We start from the raw sequence: 18,100 nt of genomic DNA, 5'->3' as shown, positions 1-18,100 counted from the left end.
CGAACTGCAAGTGTTATGCAACTGTGTACCGTGGTTTTACAACCGTGGAGTTGGTTATACAAAGGAAATTGCGAAACCAATAAAGGGTTGTACTGACGCAATCACGAATTCAGTATATATAAAATTTTTATGGATCATTTATTAAAACCATCGTATGAAAATCTCTGAACAGTAAAAAAAAAAGGTAGACAAAGACTTCATTAACGTATGTATATGTATAACAGATTTTTCGTTTACCCGATTATCTTCTCCCAAAGAAAATTGTGAAAAATTACAAGCTGTTAAAACGATTCCCTACGTTTCCAGAAAATAGCGTTCGTTCTTTACCGGAATTGTACGTCTCCTCGCGTTATTCCCGCTTCCGCCTACGTAATTGTGGATGGGTGGCGGAGATAGCCGTTCCCGTAAAGTCAGGCGCCAAGTCAGGAGCCAAAGGGGTGGAAAATGCGAGGAGAATCATCGACCTCGTTTCGTGGTAACTGCGACGGTGATTGAAAGTGCAACACGGCGATGCATCCACTAGCTGTTACCTACATATAACGAGACATATTTGCCGGAAGCGTTAACATCGATCCGTTCGATTTCCAACACGCTCGTGACCAAAAGAAATTTCAAAAACCATTAACCCAGCCAGCGGTGAAATGTTTACTTTACTTTATTACCGGGAACCCAGTCAATATCTAATCAATAATAACTAATATTTTTGGTAGTTCATTCATGAAGTCCAGGTGCTTCGAAGAAACAATTTTCGCAACAGTGTTCCAGTACTGCCTGCTATTAAATCTATATGGTTTTTTTTTTTTTATTTTTTTAATGATCATCAGAACGATGGATTACCGATCTCCAATTGATCGGTACATCATCTACGAGGGCAAGCAGATGAAACGGACTCGGTCGAATGGTAGGCAGCGGTTCTTTCAAAGTGAAAACGACACGTAAGAGCGGGTGAATGGGACTCGAGAATAATCGATAGTATGCACAACAGAATGAATTCTATCCGTGGCAGACTCTTCCGCCGGCAAATGGACGGACTCTCGAATCCGCTTACAACAAAAGCCGGTTGCTCCGGAATAAATTGAAGAGATACGCCTCTTCGTCGATCGCCAACGATCAACGTCCAAATTCCAAATACTTACTCCGCTGGATTAACTTTCTTCATATTTCGCAGCGAACGTGGAACGGTGAAAATGTAGAAATCTTTTAGTCGGATTAAATTGAATATGCAGAGGATGATGGAAAGAGACGTATCAGGGCCTGGTTTACACGAGAATTACCTACCCGAGTACGAGAAAAGTAATCTAGTCTACCTGAACCCGGCCTAACTTTGTAAATACAAACTGTAGATACTTATTTCTGCAGAAACGAAAGATAAATAACGGGTTGGACAATGAAGAATCGTAGAAAGATAGCTGTTCGTTGAAACTAAATTACCCTTAGAGGGAGACTTATTGCTACTGTCTGACCTGGCTAAGTGTTAGAAATCGACATCTCATTAGGTTGAAAAACGATTCGTGGTAGAAGGTCTCCACTGGTTCTCCACTCGTAGAATTCCTGACTTTTTAACTTATTCCCAGCCTGCAGGCATTTTTTTCCAAGCCACTTGGAGGTTTAATATCAACAGAGAATATTCGACAGCCTTGACTGACCCAGGCTTCTGCGTACACCTCGTGTTTATAACCTCGGCCTAGGGAAATCCACGGAATGATTACCCACGAGGTTTAAATTGCAAATAGACGCGCGGTACCGTACGGAACACGGTTTCGCATCGGTGAAAATCGCTTATGACGTCTCGTGTAAATCACGTTCCCTGGATTAATAACTTTCCCGTTCAGTTAGCTGATTTCGTTTCGCGATAATCGCGTTACATGTTCCTTTTGAAGATGATCGTTTCAACGGTTTTAATATGCGAGAAAGGAAAAAGGGGCGGTTTCGGACGGGCCCGCCAGCGAGAATAGACACAATCCAGCTGCCACCTGGCGGTCGCCGACTCACGAGTTTGCAATATTATTGTAGTAGACCGTGTAGATAGTAAAGAATAGGTGTGGGTTGGGAGTTTAATGTAGATAGAAGTTTGATAAAGTAAATTCTCTGACACTTAATATACACGTTCGTGACGTGCCATGTAGGCTACGAGGCAGCAAATACCCTCGAGATTGCAGGAAAGTTCTCGCATGAAATTTCTTGCCTCCTGACAAGCTGCGAAAAGACGCGTGTAATAAATAAGGATACAAGTATTCTGTCAGGCCACGTTTTCCGTCGTTAAAGATCCTCCTCGTTAAACAGAAAGGAATTATTTTGAATTACCCTTGATGAGATCAAAAGATTAGACGTTTTATGATGACACCCGATTCGGTTAGCTGTGTCGTCTTACGATGTCATGCGTGTCGATCCCATAGAATCGAGTACCAATCGTTCAGCTATAATTCACAGCAGGTCTCGCGCGTACAATGATTTGGTATCTCGTCGTGGTTTGTTTCGTAAAGGGGTCACGGGTCGGCAAATATTTTATTATCATCTCGTTAGTGCATCGTCGTTAGGGAGAGAAACGCACCGTGAAATATTCAGCAGAACAGAGACCGTAGCCTGCGGATAACGCGCTGACAACGTCAGGCATAAACGATACATGGTGTCCCTTGACCCCTCGCTGTCTGCTTCTGTAACGGTGGATGATCAAAACGATCCATTGCAAATTTTCAAACGATTCATAAATATTCGATCCAGCTTCGAATATTATCGGACATCTTAAAAGGTAGCTCACAGTGATTTCTTAAGAAACCAAGGTCCTGTAGCTTCTAATTGTGATGATACTCATGAAAATTTGTATTCTTCCAAAGATATAATGGTACAAGATATAATGGAAGAAAAAGTGTGATCTTGAAATTATGGGTCAAGGTCAGATTTGATGGATGGTTTATTTATCTAACAAATCTCCACGTGGAATCACTTCTGAAAGGCACGTCAAACCATTTTGTACTATTTAACAATTACTTCCAGTGGCTTCGCTTCGCTTCGAGTATACCGAGGTCTGGATGAAGGGTGCTCGAAACAGAGTTATTCATAATACTGAAAGGTCAGTAGGTAGTTCCTTTTAAAATTGCCGGCTCGTTGTGGCACGGATCGAAGCAACGAGCAACACTTTCATTGGTTTTCTGCCAGCCAGCAGCAGTGACTTGTTGATACTTGAAGCCTCTCGATGGGATGAGGAGGAGAACAGGGTTGACAGAGGCCGACCAGGTTTTCCACGAGCTTCAGCCAGCCTCGTGATCGAATATCGACGTTTCAATAGATCACCCTAAGTCGACTACCGACGCGCATTGAATATTTATGACTTCTGTTATTGATAGTCGGTCTGCTCCCTCTTATGCGTGTGCTTGAATCGTGATGAGAGTTGAACGAAACATTGCAGGTAATTTCACTCGCCACGATTTCGTGCAACTTTTTCTCTCTCTACCATATTTCATGAAATTTTTTCTCATTTTCAAACTTCGATACAGGCAAGTGGTTCAGATTTAATTTTAATTGAAATTTTTCTTCAAACTCTCCTTGTATTATACAATAATGGAAATCTGAAATCTCGAAATTCAGCTTAAAAAGAAAATGGTTTTTACTGTCATAATATTTGCCTCTCCAAAGAGTGTACCAACTTCCCTCTACTAAGCTTTCTCGCATGCATCTGAGAAATACAAATATTTGCATATTTCCACTTAACTATTCCATCCCGCAGAAGCAAAATTTATGTATCAGCAGTTGTACTATATTTTGCAATTTCATATCTTTATATAAAATTGTTTTTTCAACAATCGTCCCAGGAAAATTGCTCGTCCTTCGTGTCTCATCTGATGATCGCCATGACAGTTTCCATCTTACCAAATTAACCTAACCTTATTTGTTTTCTGTTAGACATGGAATTTTGATGAAAAACTTGTTAAACAATTTTTGATTTCATACTATCAAACTACCTAAGAAGGTAGAATCTTGCGTTACACGCGAGCAAATATTAATGTAATAAAGTGAAGACGAAATTTCATTTCGGCTAACCTAACCTAACCTAACCTAACCTAACTCAGGTTAGATGACGGCGAGACTCGAGTTTAAGAGGATACGCACACCGAGTCGTAATATTTGCAGGGAGTATCGGTGTATCCCAATTTCCGGAAGCCTCGCGAAGTAATTATGCTTTCATCAAGCTCCCCTAGCAATCGGTGACAATTAAACTCGGTACACAGCCCTCCATTATTCTCGTACGGGGCACGAACTAAGGACGGTTTCGTGGTGAAGTTTGACAGTACGACGAGTTTAAACTACGTTTAACTCGCCTCATGAGTTACCTACGCGTTCGATTCGTTGTTCGCGGTAACGGGGACGCGATAAAACTTTGGCTGTAACTAAACCTGATCACCATCAGGTGAAGCTGCGTCGTTTGATAGAGAAAAATTGACCTTGACCTGGAAAACTGAAGGTTGAATTTTTTCCTCGTTGCAAGATGGTGGATAGAGCAACATATGGACTATCTTCAACGAATACTACAAGATACAACTGAAGAAAAGGCCTGACCCTGAATTTCATGGTGAAGGTTACTTTAAAATGTTATTTTCTCATAAATCCCCACATGTAATCACCGTGTAAATTCCATAACAATTAATTTTCCAACTTCCTATACGTAAGTAATAAACCAAGTTGAAAATGTGAGCTGCTGAAGCGAACTTCTAACAAGTCGCTGACCTACTATCCAGCATGAATGCTTAAACAGTATACCATCTGCAAGGATTAATCTAAAAGATGAAAGGACAGGTTCAAAGCGTTCTATAGAAGAACAACAGGATGCAATAAAGGGACGATTGGAATGTTCGATTAGCATTTAGGCAACGACTTCATTTTACTACCTAATCGCGAGTAAATAACATCGAGGAACGTAGGAAAACGTACGTTGAAATGGTAACCGTATTGTAAACGGTCGTGGAATTTCAGAATTGTGGCGATATCGATTGCGTTCGAACTTAATCCGGCCAGGCAGGAAGTTCGTTGGTGCGGACAACCAATTCGGATACAAAACGGTTGGACGTTTCTATCGATCGAATGCCGGGCTTCACAGCTTTCTACAGACGTAAAACTTCGTCACTCTGTCAATAACGGTGACTTTTGATTGCTGGAACGTTGAACGTTCGATAGGGGATGAATTCGATGCAGTCTATTGTCCTCTTCCCTCGATACACGTCCTGTTTTTGTCCCGCCAATGCGATTCATTCCGAATGAAAATTTTCCAAAGGAAGAAATGGCCCAGAATTGTTTCTTGCCGAGCCCTAATCCATGCTTTTAAAAGGCAGCCTCGATGGCCAGGGCAAATGGGAATGTAAAACGCGAAAAGAATGCTTGGAAACGTGCCATAATTCGAGGGCCGACGTGTAGCCTGGTTAAATCGAGAAGGGGCAAAAAAAGACAAAAATTGTGGCAAACCGATGCCAAGAGGCGCGAGAAGAAATGGCGGGAAATCAACTATGATTTCTAGTAGAGTAGATTTTTCTACACACGTGGATAACCATATCGTGGAAGCATGGCTGGATGCCTCCATCCTGGTCGTTTAAACCCCGGATGGTTGTCATAGCAACAGGCGTACCCCAAAATTCTCTGTCCCTCTTAACACCATCTTTCTCTCTACCTATAGCTTCGCCCCTCTTCAGCGTCGCCGCTTGCTGTCTCTATTGGGTTAGGGTATATTCTTACGTGACATTCAAAGTCACAACTTTTAGCTGTCGCGAGATTTTTCTTAGCAGATTTATCTCAATCTTGTTCTTCGATCATTACCCTTCGATGAAGGACTGTTCACAGCTGTATGTACACCTCGAGGATCTTAATGAATCATGGAACTACCTTGAATGAAATATAAATATCCTTGCTGCAAGTTGTTAATAACAATTTAGTATGATCTCTGGTAATTGTTATATAGCAGGTGGAGTTGTAGTTTATTTATGAGCGAGGAACAATAAACGGTCCGAAATTTCTCGTTAAATAAGCAATCGAGACTCGTTCGGGTGGATCCTTATGAAAGTTTCAAGGGACGATTAAAACCGGACACGTCCGAAATTACTTTCCCTTCCCATAATTACACACCGCGGCTAAGTATTGATTACCGATACCGCAACCGAACACTTTCACGAGTCTCGAAAAACTCGGCCGCGAGATTTCGTTCCCCTTCCAAGTAAACCATCGCTATTAAAATAACCTCCGGTGTAAATAACATTTTTCAGCCCTTTGAAAATTTCAAAATTATATTATATGGTACAACGTTATATTTTTTTTCATTATCTAATGTTTTAAAGTGATATTACGATATTTATTATTAGCGTTTTTATTAGAATTTTTATTATGGTAATAATAACAAATTTATCAAATTTTCTAAACTTTCAAAATTACACCATAGAAATCATTATTTACACTTAAGAAAGCAAATAAAATATCTTGAAACAGTAATAGTCATTGATAGCGTTTCAATTTTGGCGCTAGTGACTGAAACGCGTCTGCGCATGCACGAGCGTCATGCTGTAGAGGCAGGGTAATGGCGTCCTCAAATCCTTTGTTCATTTTCACACCTCAGACATTTCGAATTGAAAAGAAAAATATGAAGTAGGTTAATTGCCTTTCTGACTTTATTTTATGTAAATATTTGCATGATAAATCACACTGTAATAATCATATCTGACTTTTGATTGAATATTATTGTTGCAAACAGCAGTGGTAATGTGGGATTAAGTTCCACCCATCGTTTCCTCGCAACAATGGCGAAATAATCGGATATTCGAAGTTTATTCGCAGCATCCCAGTTAATATGAAATTATTGTCGAACAACGTTGGACCTACTTCAAGGAATATTAAGAACGACCTAATTACAGTTAAGAGCAGAAGCATTATGTCAACGTCGCTTCTCAATAGGACTTAAGTTCGACGTGGACGTCTCTTTTCTGGCTGAGGAGACTTTTAATTTTTTCAACAAGCTGGCAAACGTGTATTGACAAATTCCATGATAGATGGAGGTCAAAGTTGATGGTGCGAGTAATTTCGTGGTAGGACGATCAGCCAAGTGCTACTTCCGTTTCCGCTAGAATAACTTCGTTACCCTGCGAGCGTCAAAGTAGCCTGGAAAATTGAGTTTCTAGAAATGCAGCAACAAGAAAAAGGAGAAAAACGTATCGCGCTGGACGGGGCGACGTCTTTTCTATCCGCGCTACCATACCGTGTCCCTCATTGTTGCTATGACGACGATATCGAGGGAGGATGAAGAACTAACGTTTCCCTTGAGCACGAGCAGAAAGATTCTCGAAAATATTTCGTATCAGCAAAAGCGAACCGTTTTCCTTTCATCGATCGTGCTTCTCGTAAGCTTCACTATACATTTCTCTGAAAGCCACTTTTAATCATTTTTCTGGAGAAACTATGAGGTAAATAGGAAATCTGATATGGAAATAGTTTTGAATTTTCTATTTTCTATATGTTTAAAGGCTTCCTTTAGAAGGAACCGCTGCGAGACAGCTATGTAACCCTTTCCATTTCCAAAATTTTCAATTAATTTCCATAAATATCTGTTATTAAAGGTACACTCACAACTACAAAGACTCGAAGGTAGATTAAAGGTGCTTTGGTACAATGGCTGCAATAATCAAAGGCAATTGATGAAAGCAAACAAGAGCTCTTAATCGTATACTTTGGAAAGGGCTTTAATAAAGCTGAAAGTAGTGCTTCAAAGCAGTTCAATCATTTAAAAACTGAGTAAACGACTGAAAACAATTATTAATTCTAAAATGATGGGCGTGTGATTCCTACAAAATCTACAGAATTACCTTTGACCCATCCTATATAATTATACCAAGTTTAAAAGTGTTGCCTTTAAACAATAAAAGATTGTACGAGTTGCCTTTGAATGAAAAATAGGAAAAATATTTTTCAAACGCTTCGGTATCGTCGAAGGTGTGCTCGTCACTTGTATCATGGATGCACGACATTATTCGCTCGACAGGGTAGATGGGTTACGCCATCGTGTATTCGATCCAAGCATATTTTTCCTGTACTCATGCTAGCAGAGTTGCGTACACGATTACAGGGACCTGTTTTCAATCCGTACTCTTGATATATGTCATTTACTGCCATTTTACGATGCTATTCGTTTAAAAGATTCACTTCACTTTAGAGGCTACAAAGAACTGCCATTGGGGTAACTAAGCATAGGCCAGAATGAGATTATAGAAGGCTTGAATAATTAAGGGTTGCAAGAGTCTGGTTTCAACTGTGTAATATTAAAATAAAATCATTAATTATTATTTCGAATAAAAAAGTATGAAATTCATGATCGTTTTAAGAATCACTTTTATGACTTTTGAATCATTCTGTCTAAGAAATAAAATATGAAAAAAGATTTGAAACTTATATTTCGAATCCTATCATTCATTCGTAATCGCGTGCAACAGTTTACAAGAAAACTTTACAAGCAAACTATTTGACAAGCAACAGACACGAAAGAATACTCGGCGCAAGACTGTTTTATTCTTTGAAACGTTTCCTACGAACGTTACTTTGCTCTTTAAAGTGCTCCTCCCTCTTCAAACAAGACGCGAAACGAGATTTCTTCTTGTACGGAATTTTGATGAGTCTTTTTTCGCAAATATGCAAGGTTGCGAACCTTTTCTTCCATCTTTCGCGTTAATTCTTCACTCTCGAAAATAAAATACTTTTTGTCACTACAGATTTTCATGCGATACGCTTTACAAAGGTTTTACAAAATTCTCATTCGATCATTTAGTTTCGTCTTTCAATAAAAGTTATTATTGCTAAAGTATGCATTTTGAAATAATTTAAATGTTACATGTAATTTTCAAAAATTTAAAATAATCCACGACTAGGGTTCGAAATCTTCCAAAATGAACAGCTATTTACTTGCAAGAATCTTCTGCGATGCATAACATTAAACATTTAATAACGTACGTTAATGAAACGCTATTTTTATCATAATCAATATCAAGCATGAATATAAAATCAATCTTCAATATCTCCCTTTGATATCACCTATAAATATTCAGTTCCGATCGGCTGAATGTTCTACGGTGTTAACAAGCATGCAACCACGTTTATGTACACTATTTAAACGAAATACTGATGGTTAAGGATAAAAAATATTTTCAGGAAAACATTTGCATTCAAATAATCGAGGAAACGTTTGCTTGTAATAAATGAATTTGTAAGCTTCTGCTCTTTCTATTAACACTTTGGCTGCCAATATTCAATTGGAAATTAATTTCCATTTCTTTTCTATTATTATAAAATAATATAACTTTTGCATGTCATTTATGTTATTCTGCTTCGACCAATGGTATTTGTGTAGAATTTAGTAAAATGTTGTCAATAATGGGAAGAAATTTTTCAACTTTAACACCGGGAGAAGCAACGATTGCCGAGCAAATGATGCTTTAGCGAACGTATCGAAAGGGGTAAAGGGGAACGAGGCAAGTAGGTGGCGGCGGAGTGGAGGAAAAAGGAAAACAAAAAAAGAAAAGAAAGAAAAAAAAATATTTCACTGGCTGCGACGGGAAAGTAATCGAGGCAATTTCGTTCTCCTCGCAACTGCAGCTGCTCCGTGTATTTCCCCTTTTCGCACGCCTCTAAAGAAAACGCTTTACCCGCCTCTGGAGGGTAATTGCTATCTACGGACGGTGAACCTTGTCGCATAATTACTCGCCGCTTAATCCCGCGTCGCTCTTTTTTTTTTTCTTCTACCATCACTGCTGATATACTTCTCGCTTTGGCGTCTGGTTGCGCGTACACGCGTCAAACCTTTCCCTGTTGTGTAACAATCGATCGATATGCACGGTTTGTTTAACACTTATTTTGACGGTGATCAAAGAAGATCATTATTACAGGACGGATACCATGATGTGCCTATATTACGGGACCGTTCTCATCGTTTAGCGATCAATAGAGTGTTGAAAGATTGATACGCAGGCAAGAATCGATGAAAATATCAATTACGAATGATAAAATAGTAAAGAAAAAAAAAAGAAAAATAAGAGGATTTGTCTTTTCCTCGTCTTCTCTTATTGACCCTCCTGAACAGAAACTAGTATCGTCGCTTAAACGTAGAAATACGATAAATCGTTCCTGTGAATCTAATAAAATTTCAAGGAAAAAGTCTCCAGCTCGTCCCGTTTCGTTTCAATTTAAACGAGAGTTAGTCAGCCGGGTATAAATCAGCCTCCCTATTGCGATTCACCGATCAGAAACGGCGTTGTTGCTGGAGAATAGTTCACGGTCGATCGGTCCAAGAACTTTCATTTATAATCATCCATTTAGAAGCCGTGTTTCCATGGTGTTCGGGGATTTCACGATTGAACGATGACAATTCCTTAGTGTGGGAAGGAAGGAAAAAATGTGGCAGCGCGAAACGTACATTGCCAAACCATTGGGCAAGTGATATGCTACTTGCTGAAAATCGATGGTAGCTTAGAATACTCGTACATAATCTCTCTAAAAATATCTTTTCGCTAAAACAGTTGTTACAAAATTAATTACTCAAACCTGAATCCGAACTCATACGTTATTCGAAAGGATTAAATCGTACGCGAGAATGGAATGTAGATTCACCGAAGTAAGAAGAACTCGGTCAATAATTAAAACGTTATTTACTTTTCCTGACTCGAAAACTCATTCCCTGCTGGAAATTGTGGAGGGTGCGGACGAAGCGAAATTATTTCAACTTTTTCTCCCCTCCTCGTTGGAAAAAGAACTAACCTGCATCGTTTCACATTCTCGTTTCTGTGATGCGAAGACGAATTTCCACCGATGAGAATAGATTTTTCTTCTACTTTCAACTAATGTTAAATTAATTGCAAAAAATTGCCTTTCGACAACAGAGAAATTAACAGAGAAATGTTAATTCAATTAATTTTTACAAAACAGGAGGGTGCTCGGAGACGAGACAAGTGGCTGGCGTTAGGGTCGGCTGCTGGGGTAGCAAAAGGTAGAGAAACAAGGGTAGATCCATGGTTGGCGGGGGGAGAAGTCTTTATGAAAGGGGGTGGAAAGTACAGAGGGACTAAGCGACAGAAGGGTGTCGTTCTGACACACTGCTCCACATTCCAGCAACAAGCCTACCACCCCTTTTCACCCTTCCTCATCCCTCCAATGCTTTCCCTTGTAGGGCAGCTCGATTCAAGCGACGATTATCGATGTGTGAATAGAGCAAGTGATAAAATAACGCTGGCATTTAGGGTAACTACGTGTAAGAAGAACAATTTAATTAAGGGAAAGGAATGGTTAGAGAAAAAATGTTTATCAAAGTTCTGCTAGTTGACAAGTATTAAGCGAGGCGTGGGTCGAGTGCTTTTACCGTTCGTTGCAGCCTCTCGCAGGATTTCGATCTAGCCTGGTCCTAAAGTAGACTAAACCTAGGGAAAATGCTAGGAGTAACGATGCTATCCTTATTGGGTCAACCGGTATATGCGCATCAAGGTTTAAGAGGGCGTGGATATCGGAGGCAGCCTTGGCTACTCAAATCACAGAGGCTTACAGTCTCTTAGGTAAACACTTTGGCCACCGCTTTTCAATGTAACCCTCTCCATCGATCGGCCACCATTTTGATCGTTATCAGCCAACGGCACAGGCTGAAGACAATAGATAAGGGTATATTGACGACGACCTTGCGCGGCACTTGCGTTGTAAATAATTTTCTTTTGACGACCTTAGTCTGGCATTTCTACCCTTCAAGCCCCAGCGATTTTACGATTTTCCTTCGTAACCCATTGCTCCCATGGTCAAACTACCACTATCGTTCTGAACATGTCAAATCGTTGAGTTTAATCATCCAGTCTCCTTCATTATTAATTTTCACTTTTTACCTTAATTCTACAAGAAATTATTGGAAGGCAAGGGAAGCATAATTAGCAATCTACTCGTGTCTGTCGCGCATATAGGGGATTGCAAAGTCGTGGCGAACATGAAGGAAGTTTGCAGGTAACAGGCAACAGATGTTGCTATCCATAATGCTGTTATTATAGAAGAGGCAATTTACCGTGAATACATGTCGTCTACTTGAAACCCGTGTCACATGGAACGAGATTGAACGTGATTTTGAAGAAGAACACGGAAGCTTAATCATCATAAAAGCACCCTGAGTTGAATTTCCACAAAATTTAAAAAACAGACTCTCTAGTACTAGCACCTTTAGGTTGTAGGTTATCTCAAGATTTTTCGCCTTCGCCCTCCCTTGTTCGACGCGACCTGAGCAAAATTCTTTAAGTCTAGCATCATTTAATGGCACAAAACAACACTTATAGCGTGTCAACTTAAAATTGAACACTTTGAGAGCGGATATCTGAAAAATCATTGATCTAATACTTATAAACGATAACGATCATGCGAAGATGGTTTAATGTGGACTTGAAAGGATGATGTTAGATATTGCTACGAATTCGTCGGTCTAACTGAATAAGCTTTGTAACAAGGAAGGCGACCGTCTAGAGGCGGCACTTACTCATTCGCTGACGGATTGTTGGACAGATAATTAGAGGAGCAACGCGTCGCCCGTGGGCCTAATTATAAAAGGTATCTTCCCTCTTCGTCAGCCTATTTCTGTCGCTCCCCTTTGCAACTTGAGGAGAACAAGGGGTGGAGAAAAAAAGGGTGTCCCATGGGGGGCAACCTGAGCGTCCAGATGCATGGCGCTCCTGACCGATTATGATGCATCGGTGTGGGTCAATACTGACCCAGTAGTCTGTGTTACCATAAATCACCATTAAACGTGCTTTCTGACGTTATAAATGGCGGCAATTTAAATAAAAGGAGCAACCTTGAGCTGTGAAGCATTGAGGGTAGAACGAAGATGCCCTCAAACAGAGTGCTAGTGGAATTTCCAGCACCACGACAGATTATTAATCATTTCTAGGCTGGGCCAACACCCAAGGGAAACCATATGGAAAGCCATATCCAAAAAGCTTTCCAATTAATTCGACGGTGAAACAATTACTTAAATTGAAAATGAAAATTGCGAAACATTTCTACTTTTCCAGAGAGGAGAATTTTACCAGAGGTCTTGCATCGATTGCTGGGTTGATTTAATGGTGCAAGTCGTTTTCTGAATCAAATGGAACAGCCAGCCTCGCACGTACACGTGGCAAATAGAAAATAAACCTTCCACTGGTACCTACATATCGTTCACTCTGTCAAACACGATGCGAAATCGTATAAATCCATGCAGCGCAAAACGCGCAGGGTGATACAGTGAATTTTGTACCAAAGTTAAGTCAGTTTTTGTTCTTTTTCCTGTTTTTTTTTTTTTTTTTTTTTTTTTCTTCTCTAACGAGAACAAGCAATTCGGTTGATCGAACCGTTGAATCGAGATTCATACACGTGTATATAATATTTCGTTTGTCGGCTGACTGCTCTAGCCATCGAGTTGTTTCATTTCTCTGCTGGGTATTGCTGTATTCCAAATCAGAACACGCTCAGACAGATAAACACGTGATCGATTCAATATATTCTGTTCGTTGAACGGAATTTTTCCAAACTCCGTAGATGATTTTCTAGGACCATTATTTGGTTTAAACTAAACCCATCCGGGCACAAGATTCGCTATCTTCCTATAACATCCGGACTAAAAGTGTTAATATATTTAAGACTCTTACAAGGAACAAATCAATATTCATTTGAATGATTTTCATCGAGATACTAAAATTTAATTGATCATTACGAACATTGTACGATATTGACCCAAGTTCCTTATCAAAGTTATTGAAGCTTGATTACTTGAGATTTCGGGCCGAGTAGTTAACGACTGAAAGCTAATCTACTGAAACTTGAGTGCTTCGGAGAATGTTAACTGACTAATCGTGTACCCACTTCAACGTGCTCTTCATGGATACACAACGATGCTTCGTCCCCTTTATAGCTTCCGTTCACTGAGTTTCCTAACAGAACGGAAGTTATAACAAACTGTATACACCTTATTCATAAATTCCTCTTCTCAGTATAAGTTTGACAGAGTATAAATTTTTTATGTCATCTTAGATTAATTAAATCATCATCTTACACGTTTTCTTGCATCGCATTATGTATTAAAAGATTCGGAAGAGGTTGATGCCAACTTGAATAATGGTTCCTACCTATCTGACAGTAGTAAACGTGCCTCATTAGGCAGGAATATTTCTAAAGAAATGTGTACCATCTTATCGGAAACGATCGGATAGGAAACGATTTTTGGAATACCTAGTGTAAGAGTGACGGGTGTCTTTTTGCATTGCATTAGCAAGAGAGTCGAAACAGGTTCATAACTGGGCCGATATTGATTCGCAGAAAACGCACGCCCCATCGTATCGCTGTAAAACGTATATACGCGTGTGTACGGGCATTAACTGAAAGGAGTAGCGCTCGAGAGGCTTACGAGCGAGAGATTTCACCAAGAGGAAAAATGTTTTTCCGTTCTGCGTCGGTAAGTCTTGTCGGCTTAACCCTGTCGCCTCTCTCATTCTCTCTTCGCGTTAGCTCTCGCACTCCTATATTCCCACACAATGTACATTCCGGCAGCTGTTTTAGTTCTTCGACAGATTGGCGAAACGTAGAATTTCTGTCAAGGCTATAGTCCAACTGCCCCGCTGAGAAATATCGGTATCTCTTCCAGGTCCGCGTTCTAACCAGGATAAATAATTGAGAAACAGCTATCGGTCGCGGTAATACCTTTAAAATGAAAAAATACGCGCTTGTCTCGGCCAGTTTTGCCGGGAAGCTTTCCACGCTATGCCAGGAGTATAACTCACGATCGCGAACAGTAGGGGTGTAGACACCACCCCTCCCCCTAGAAAATCTGGTCCCTTCGAGGGGATATTTCAACGGAAGCATGGCGATAAATCGGATGACTTATTATCGGCTGTAATCTCCCAACTGGAGAGAAGATATGTGCGAGCTTCGACCTTCGAAAGCACATTCTTCAACGACTAAAATGGTATTGCCGTGTAATAACGTTTCTTTTGTGTATTTTTATTTTCGATGAAGGATTTATCGATGGAAGAATGTATACGAGTGCATTAGGAAGCGAATAAAGTATCTTGAGGATACCTTAATATTCAAACGAAATTATTCAAAAACGAATTTCAGACATTTCTCTTAAGAGTGTGGAGATTTTTCCATGAACAAAATTAAAAGATTTAACTTAATAAAAGGAATATTTTTAAAAAAGCAGAATCGTCGACAATTTTATTGATTCCAAGTAGTAATACATTATGGAACCTATTTACATGAAACAATGATAAAGAATACTACTGGGTGTTCGCCTGCACCAAACATTTTTCCACTCCATTAAACATGCTCCTTATACTCGTAGCTCGATATTCGGTATGCCATTAAATCTGTCCTCAGTTTCCGTCGCGAATTTCCTAGGATCACGTTTTATCGACAATCATTCATCCTGCGGGTGCCATGATGAGTTCAATTTCGCGAGAACTGCACCAGAATCACTGGAAGACTGTCGACCATTGCTCGTCGAGGGAAAGATAGACCATTGAAATTTTATGAACACGCGATATCGCGTTATCGAACTTTCAGCGGCTGATAACATCAAAATATATAGAATCACTGAAGTCTATTGCTTTTTGGACCGATCGAAGACGGTAGTTTCAGGACAAATTTACGTTCGATCGAATGAATGCGTATACACGAAAGAAGAAGATGGAGTTGGGAATAGCTTTGAAAGCGAGTGCCGATAAGCTTCGCGCACCTCTAATTAAGGTTCACTTTGGATTTCCACTTGACAAGGTGGTAACCGCTATTCGGAAACTGTGAACGAGGTCGCAAGATTTCTATCCTTTTCAAAAACTTTTCTAATAATTTTGAAGAAGAAATTTAAACGTAATCTAACCCGAGCCCCAAAGGGAGGGTATCACACCTAGCCAGGTTCAATTGAAGGAGAAGCCTTGAGAACTTACCTTGAGGTAGGACGGTGAGCAAAAGGACTATTTGGAGACCAGCGCTGACCATACAAAGCTTTATTCGCATCTGTGTCAGAGCTCTCGTCTGATTCGCCATCGCGAATGAATTCTGCAGACTTGCCATCTCCTATTGGCAAAAGGCTTTCGGTATTCTGTTCACTTCACTGTTTACGTGTCACCGTCACGAACGGTTACCCGCCAATTCGCTTCTATCACTGACTCGAAACATCATAATCACTCGTACGTACACATACAACCATCATCACTATGCACGATAAGAGGTGTGGAACTTTCTTCCAGTCCAATGACAGACGGCTAGAGTTCTAGGTCCTCTCGGTCGTTCAGCATTCTAGGAAACTCCTGCAAATAATTATTATACCGTGTCAAACTGCTCCAGACGCTATTGTACTACTTGCTAAGGTTTCCTAGACTTTGGCTTTCATAGAAATTCGAGGGAGGGATTTTTTCAAACGAAAGGGTCAAAGTTCGTGACCAGCAATGGGTTCAACTGGATATTAGAATAGAACGACTTAAAATTACTTAAATTGTAAATAGTCTCCCTTAAAAATTGGACGAAATGATTTGAGATTCATTTTGAAAAATTTATTCAGATTTATCGCCAGTGGCCAATGACTCCTAAGAAATTATCATCAACACGTGCTTCCATCATCGTTGTTTGGAATCATCGTAGCAGTTTGAAGAGTCAGAAAATTTAAGGAAATTTCTTCGTGAAAAGCTAACAATTCCTCCTAACGTACCTACAATTGTTTCCGGCATCAGCCGCCTGCCACCATTTATCAATAGCACGCCAACCCCCTATCCTGGCGTTGTTTAGAAAAGGCTCGTTGTTATCCAGCTCGGCGTATACAAAGGGAGAAAAAGTTTCACGAGTTTCTTTTTTACTAGACACTCGATTCACAGGTGTTACGTATTCCTTTCACTGTCAGAGACACAAGCACATCTTCGAGGTTTGGCGAGGAAGCGAGGCAAATTATTAGAGAGCAGCCGGCCAGCCACAGTGTTGCTTCGACGAGCAACGCTTCTCGTGAGATTATCATACACGCGATTGTATCCGAAGAAGGCTGCTACTATGCTATCGCGATTGTTGGACGCAGCACGAGCCTGCGTTGGTAGCCTGTTCGGCCTCGTGCATCGTCTTCTTCGTCCCACTACCGTCCACCGCACCCTCCATCCTTTCGTGTATTAGCACCACCTCTCCTTTCGCTTCCTCCTACTTCACCGGAGCGCAACACGGTGCTCGCCCGTATCCAGGCAACTTGGCCAAGCGTGCTGCTCCCTATCTACGTGAAATCCACTTCGTTTAACCTTTCTCGTACGCGACAAGGTACTAGCATCGTTCTCGGTGGACAGCATCCCTATTCGATGTCCATGGTGGTCTTGGACAGAGGGAGTTCAACGACGTTCCGGCAACGTTGTTCGCGTTTTCCCGCACAAGACACGAGTAGCCGACATATCGCACCCACCGGCCGCTACGACGTGGCAGAGTCAGGCCGGTGTCCGACCGAATGATCCTTCGATGACGATGATGCACTGTGACACGCGCGGGTCTGCAAGCAGACGTAGGCGACTCGCGGTAGACTGAGACAGCGGTCGAGAAAAAGGCGAAGCGGACAGAAGCGAGGCGTGTGCGCGGATAGAGCCAAAGGGGCAACAGCTAGGTAGACAGAGCGAGGGGGAACTCCAAGGAGAAGGACGGAGATTCCGTGATTGTAGGAGAAAGAGAGAGAGTGTGTGTGTGTGTGTGTGTGATAGAGAGAGAACGTTAGTGGGCGAATGAAAAAGCGAGAAAGAGAGAGAGAGAGAGAGAGTGAGAAGGGGGATGGGAGGGAGAAAACCGCCTCGTTCTGTGATCGGGTATCCAAACGGAACTGAAAGTACCCTGAAATAGGAGGCGGTCGGGGGTCGTGTAAGAGCTGCCGGTCGAGCTCTCTCGCGACTCGCAGCTACCGGCCGCGATATAGACGCGAGTAAGGCTTTCCACGATGGGTACAACCTTCCCTCTACCATTCTTCATCCCCTCCCGTACAACACCCCTACCGTTCGCAGTTCGGTCCCACCATGATTTCGCGGGAAGCTGCGGACTGGACCACCACGCAACTAGCGTCCCCCCCACCACCGCCGAG

The 18,100-nt window shown here is 41.1% G+C and overlaps 1 protein-coding gene across 5 annotated transcripts in view; it reads right to left on the bottom strand.

Moving 5' to 3' along the window:
* nAChRalpha6 (nicotinic acetylcholine receptor alpha6) overlaps positions 1 to 17,860 on the bottom strand; it is a 112,553-nt gene extending 94,693 nt beyond the window's left edge. For 4 of the 5 annotated variants that reach the window (XM_034332848.2, XM_034332851.2, XM_076692427.1 and 1 more), the window contains exons 1-2: positions 16,715 to 17,860; positions 15,954 to 16,316 (exon numbers count right to left, since the gene is read on the bottom strand). In XM_034332848.2, the coding sequence (XP_034188739.1) occupies positions 15,954 to 16,080 (127 nt within the window). In that variant the 5' untranslated portion in view covers positions 16,081 to 16,316; positions 16,715 to 17,860. The remainder of the gene's footprint in view (positions 1 to 15,953; positions 16,317 to 16,714) is intronic. The other variant, XM_076692428.1, reaches the window with a different exon arrangement.
* Between the last annotated feature and the right edge of the window lie 240 nt (positions 17,861 to 18,100).

Source organism: Osmia lignaria, chromosome 15, assembly GCF_051020975.1.
Source record: "Osmia lignaria lignaria isolate PbOS001 chromosome 15, iyOsmLign1, whole genome shotgun sequence".
Lineage (NCBI taxonomy): Eukaryota > Metazoa > Arthropoda > Insecta > Hymenoptera > Megachilidae > Osmia > Osmia lignaria.
This window is presented reverse-complemented; position numbering and strand designations above follow the sequence as displayed.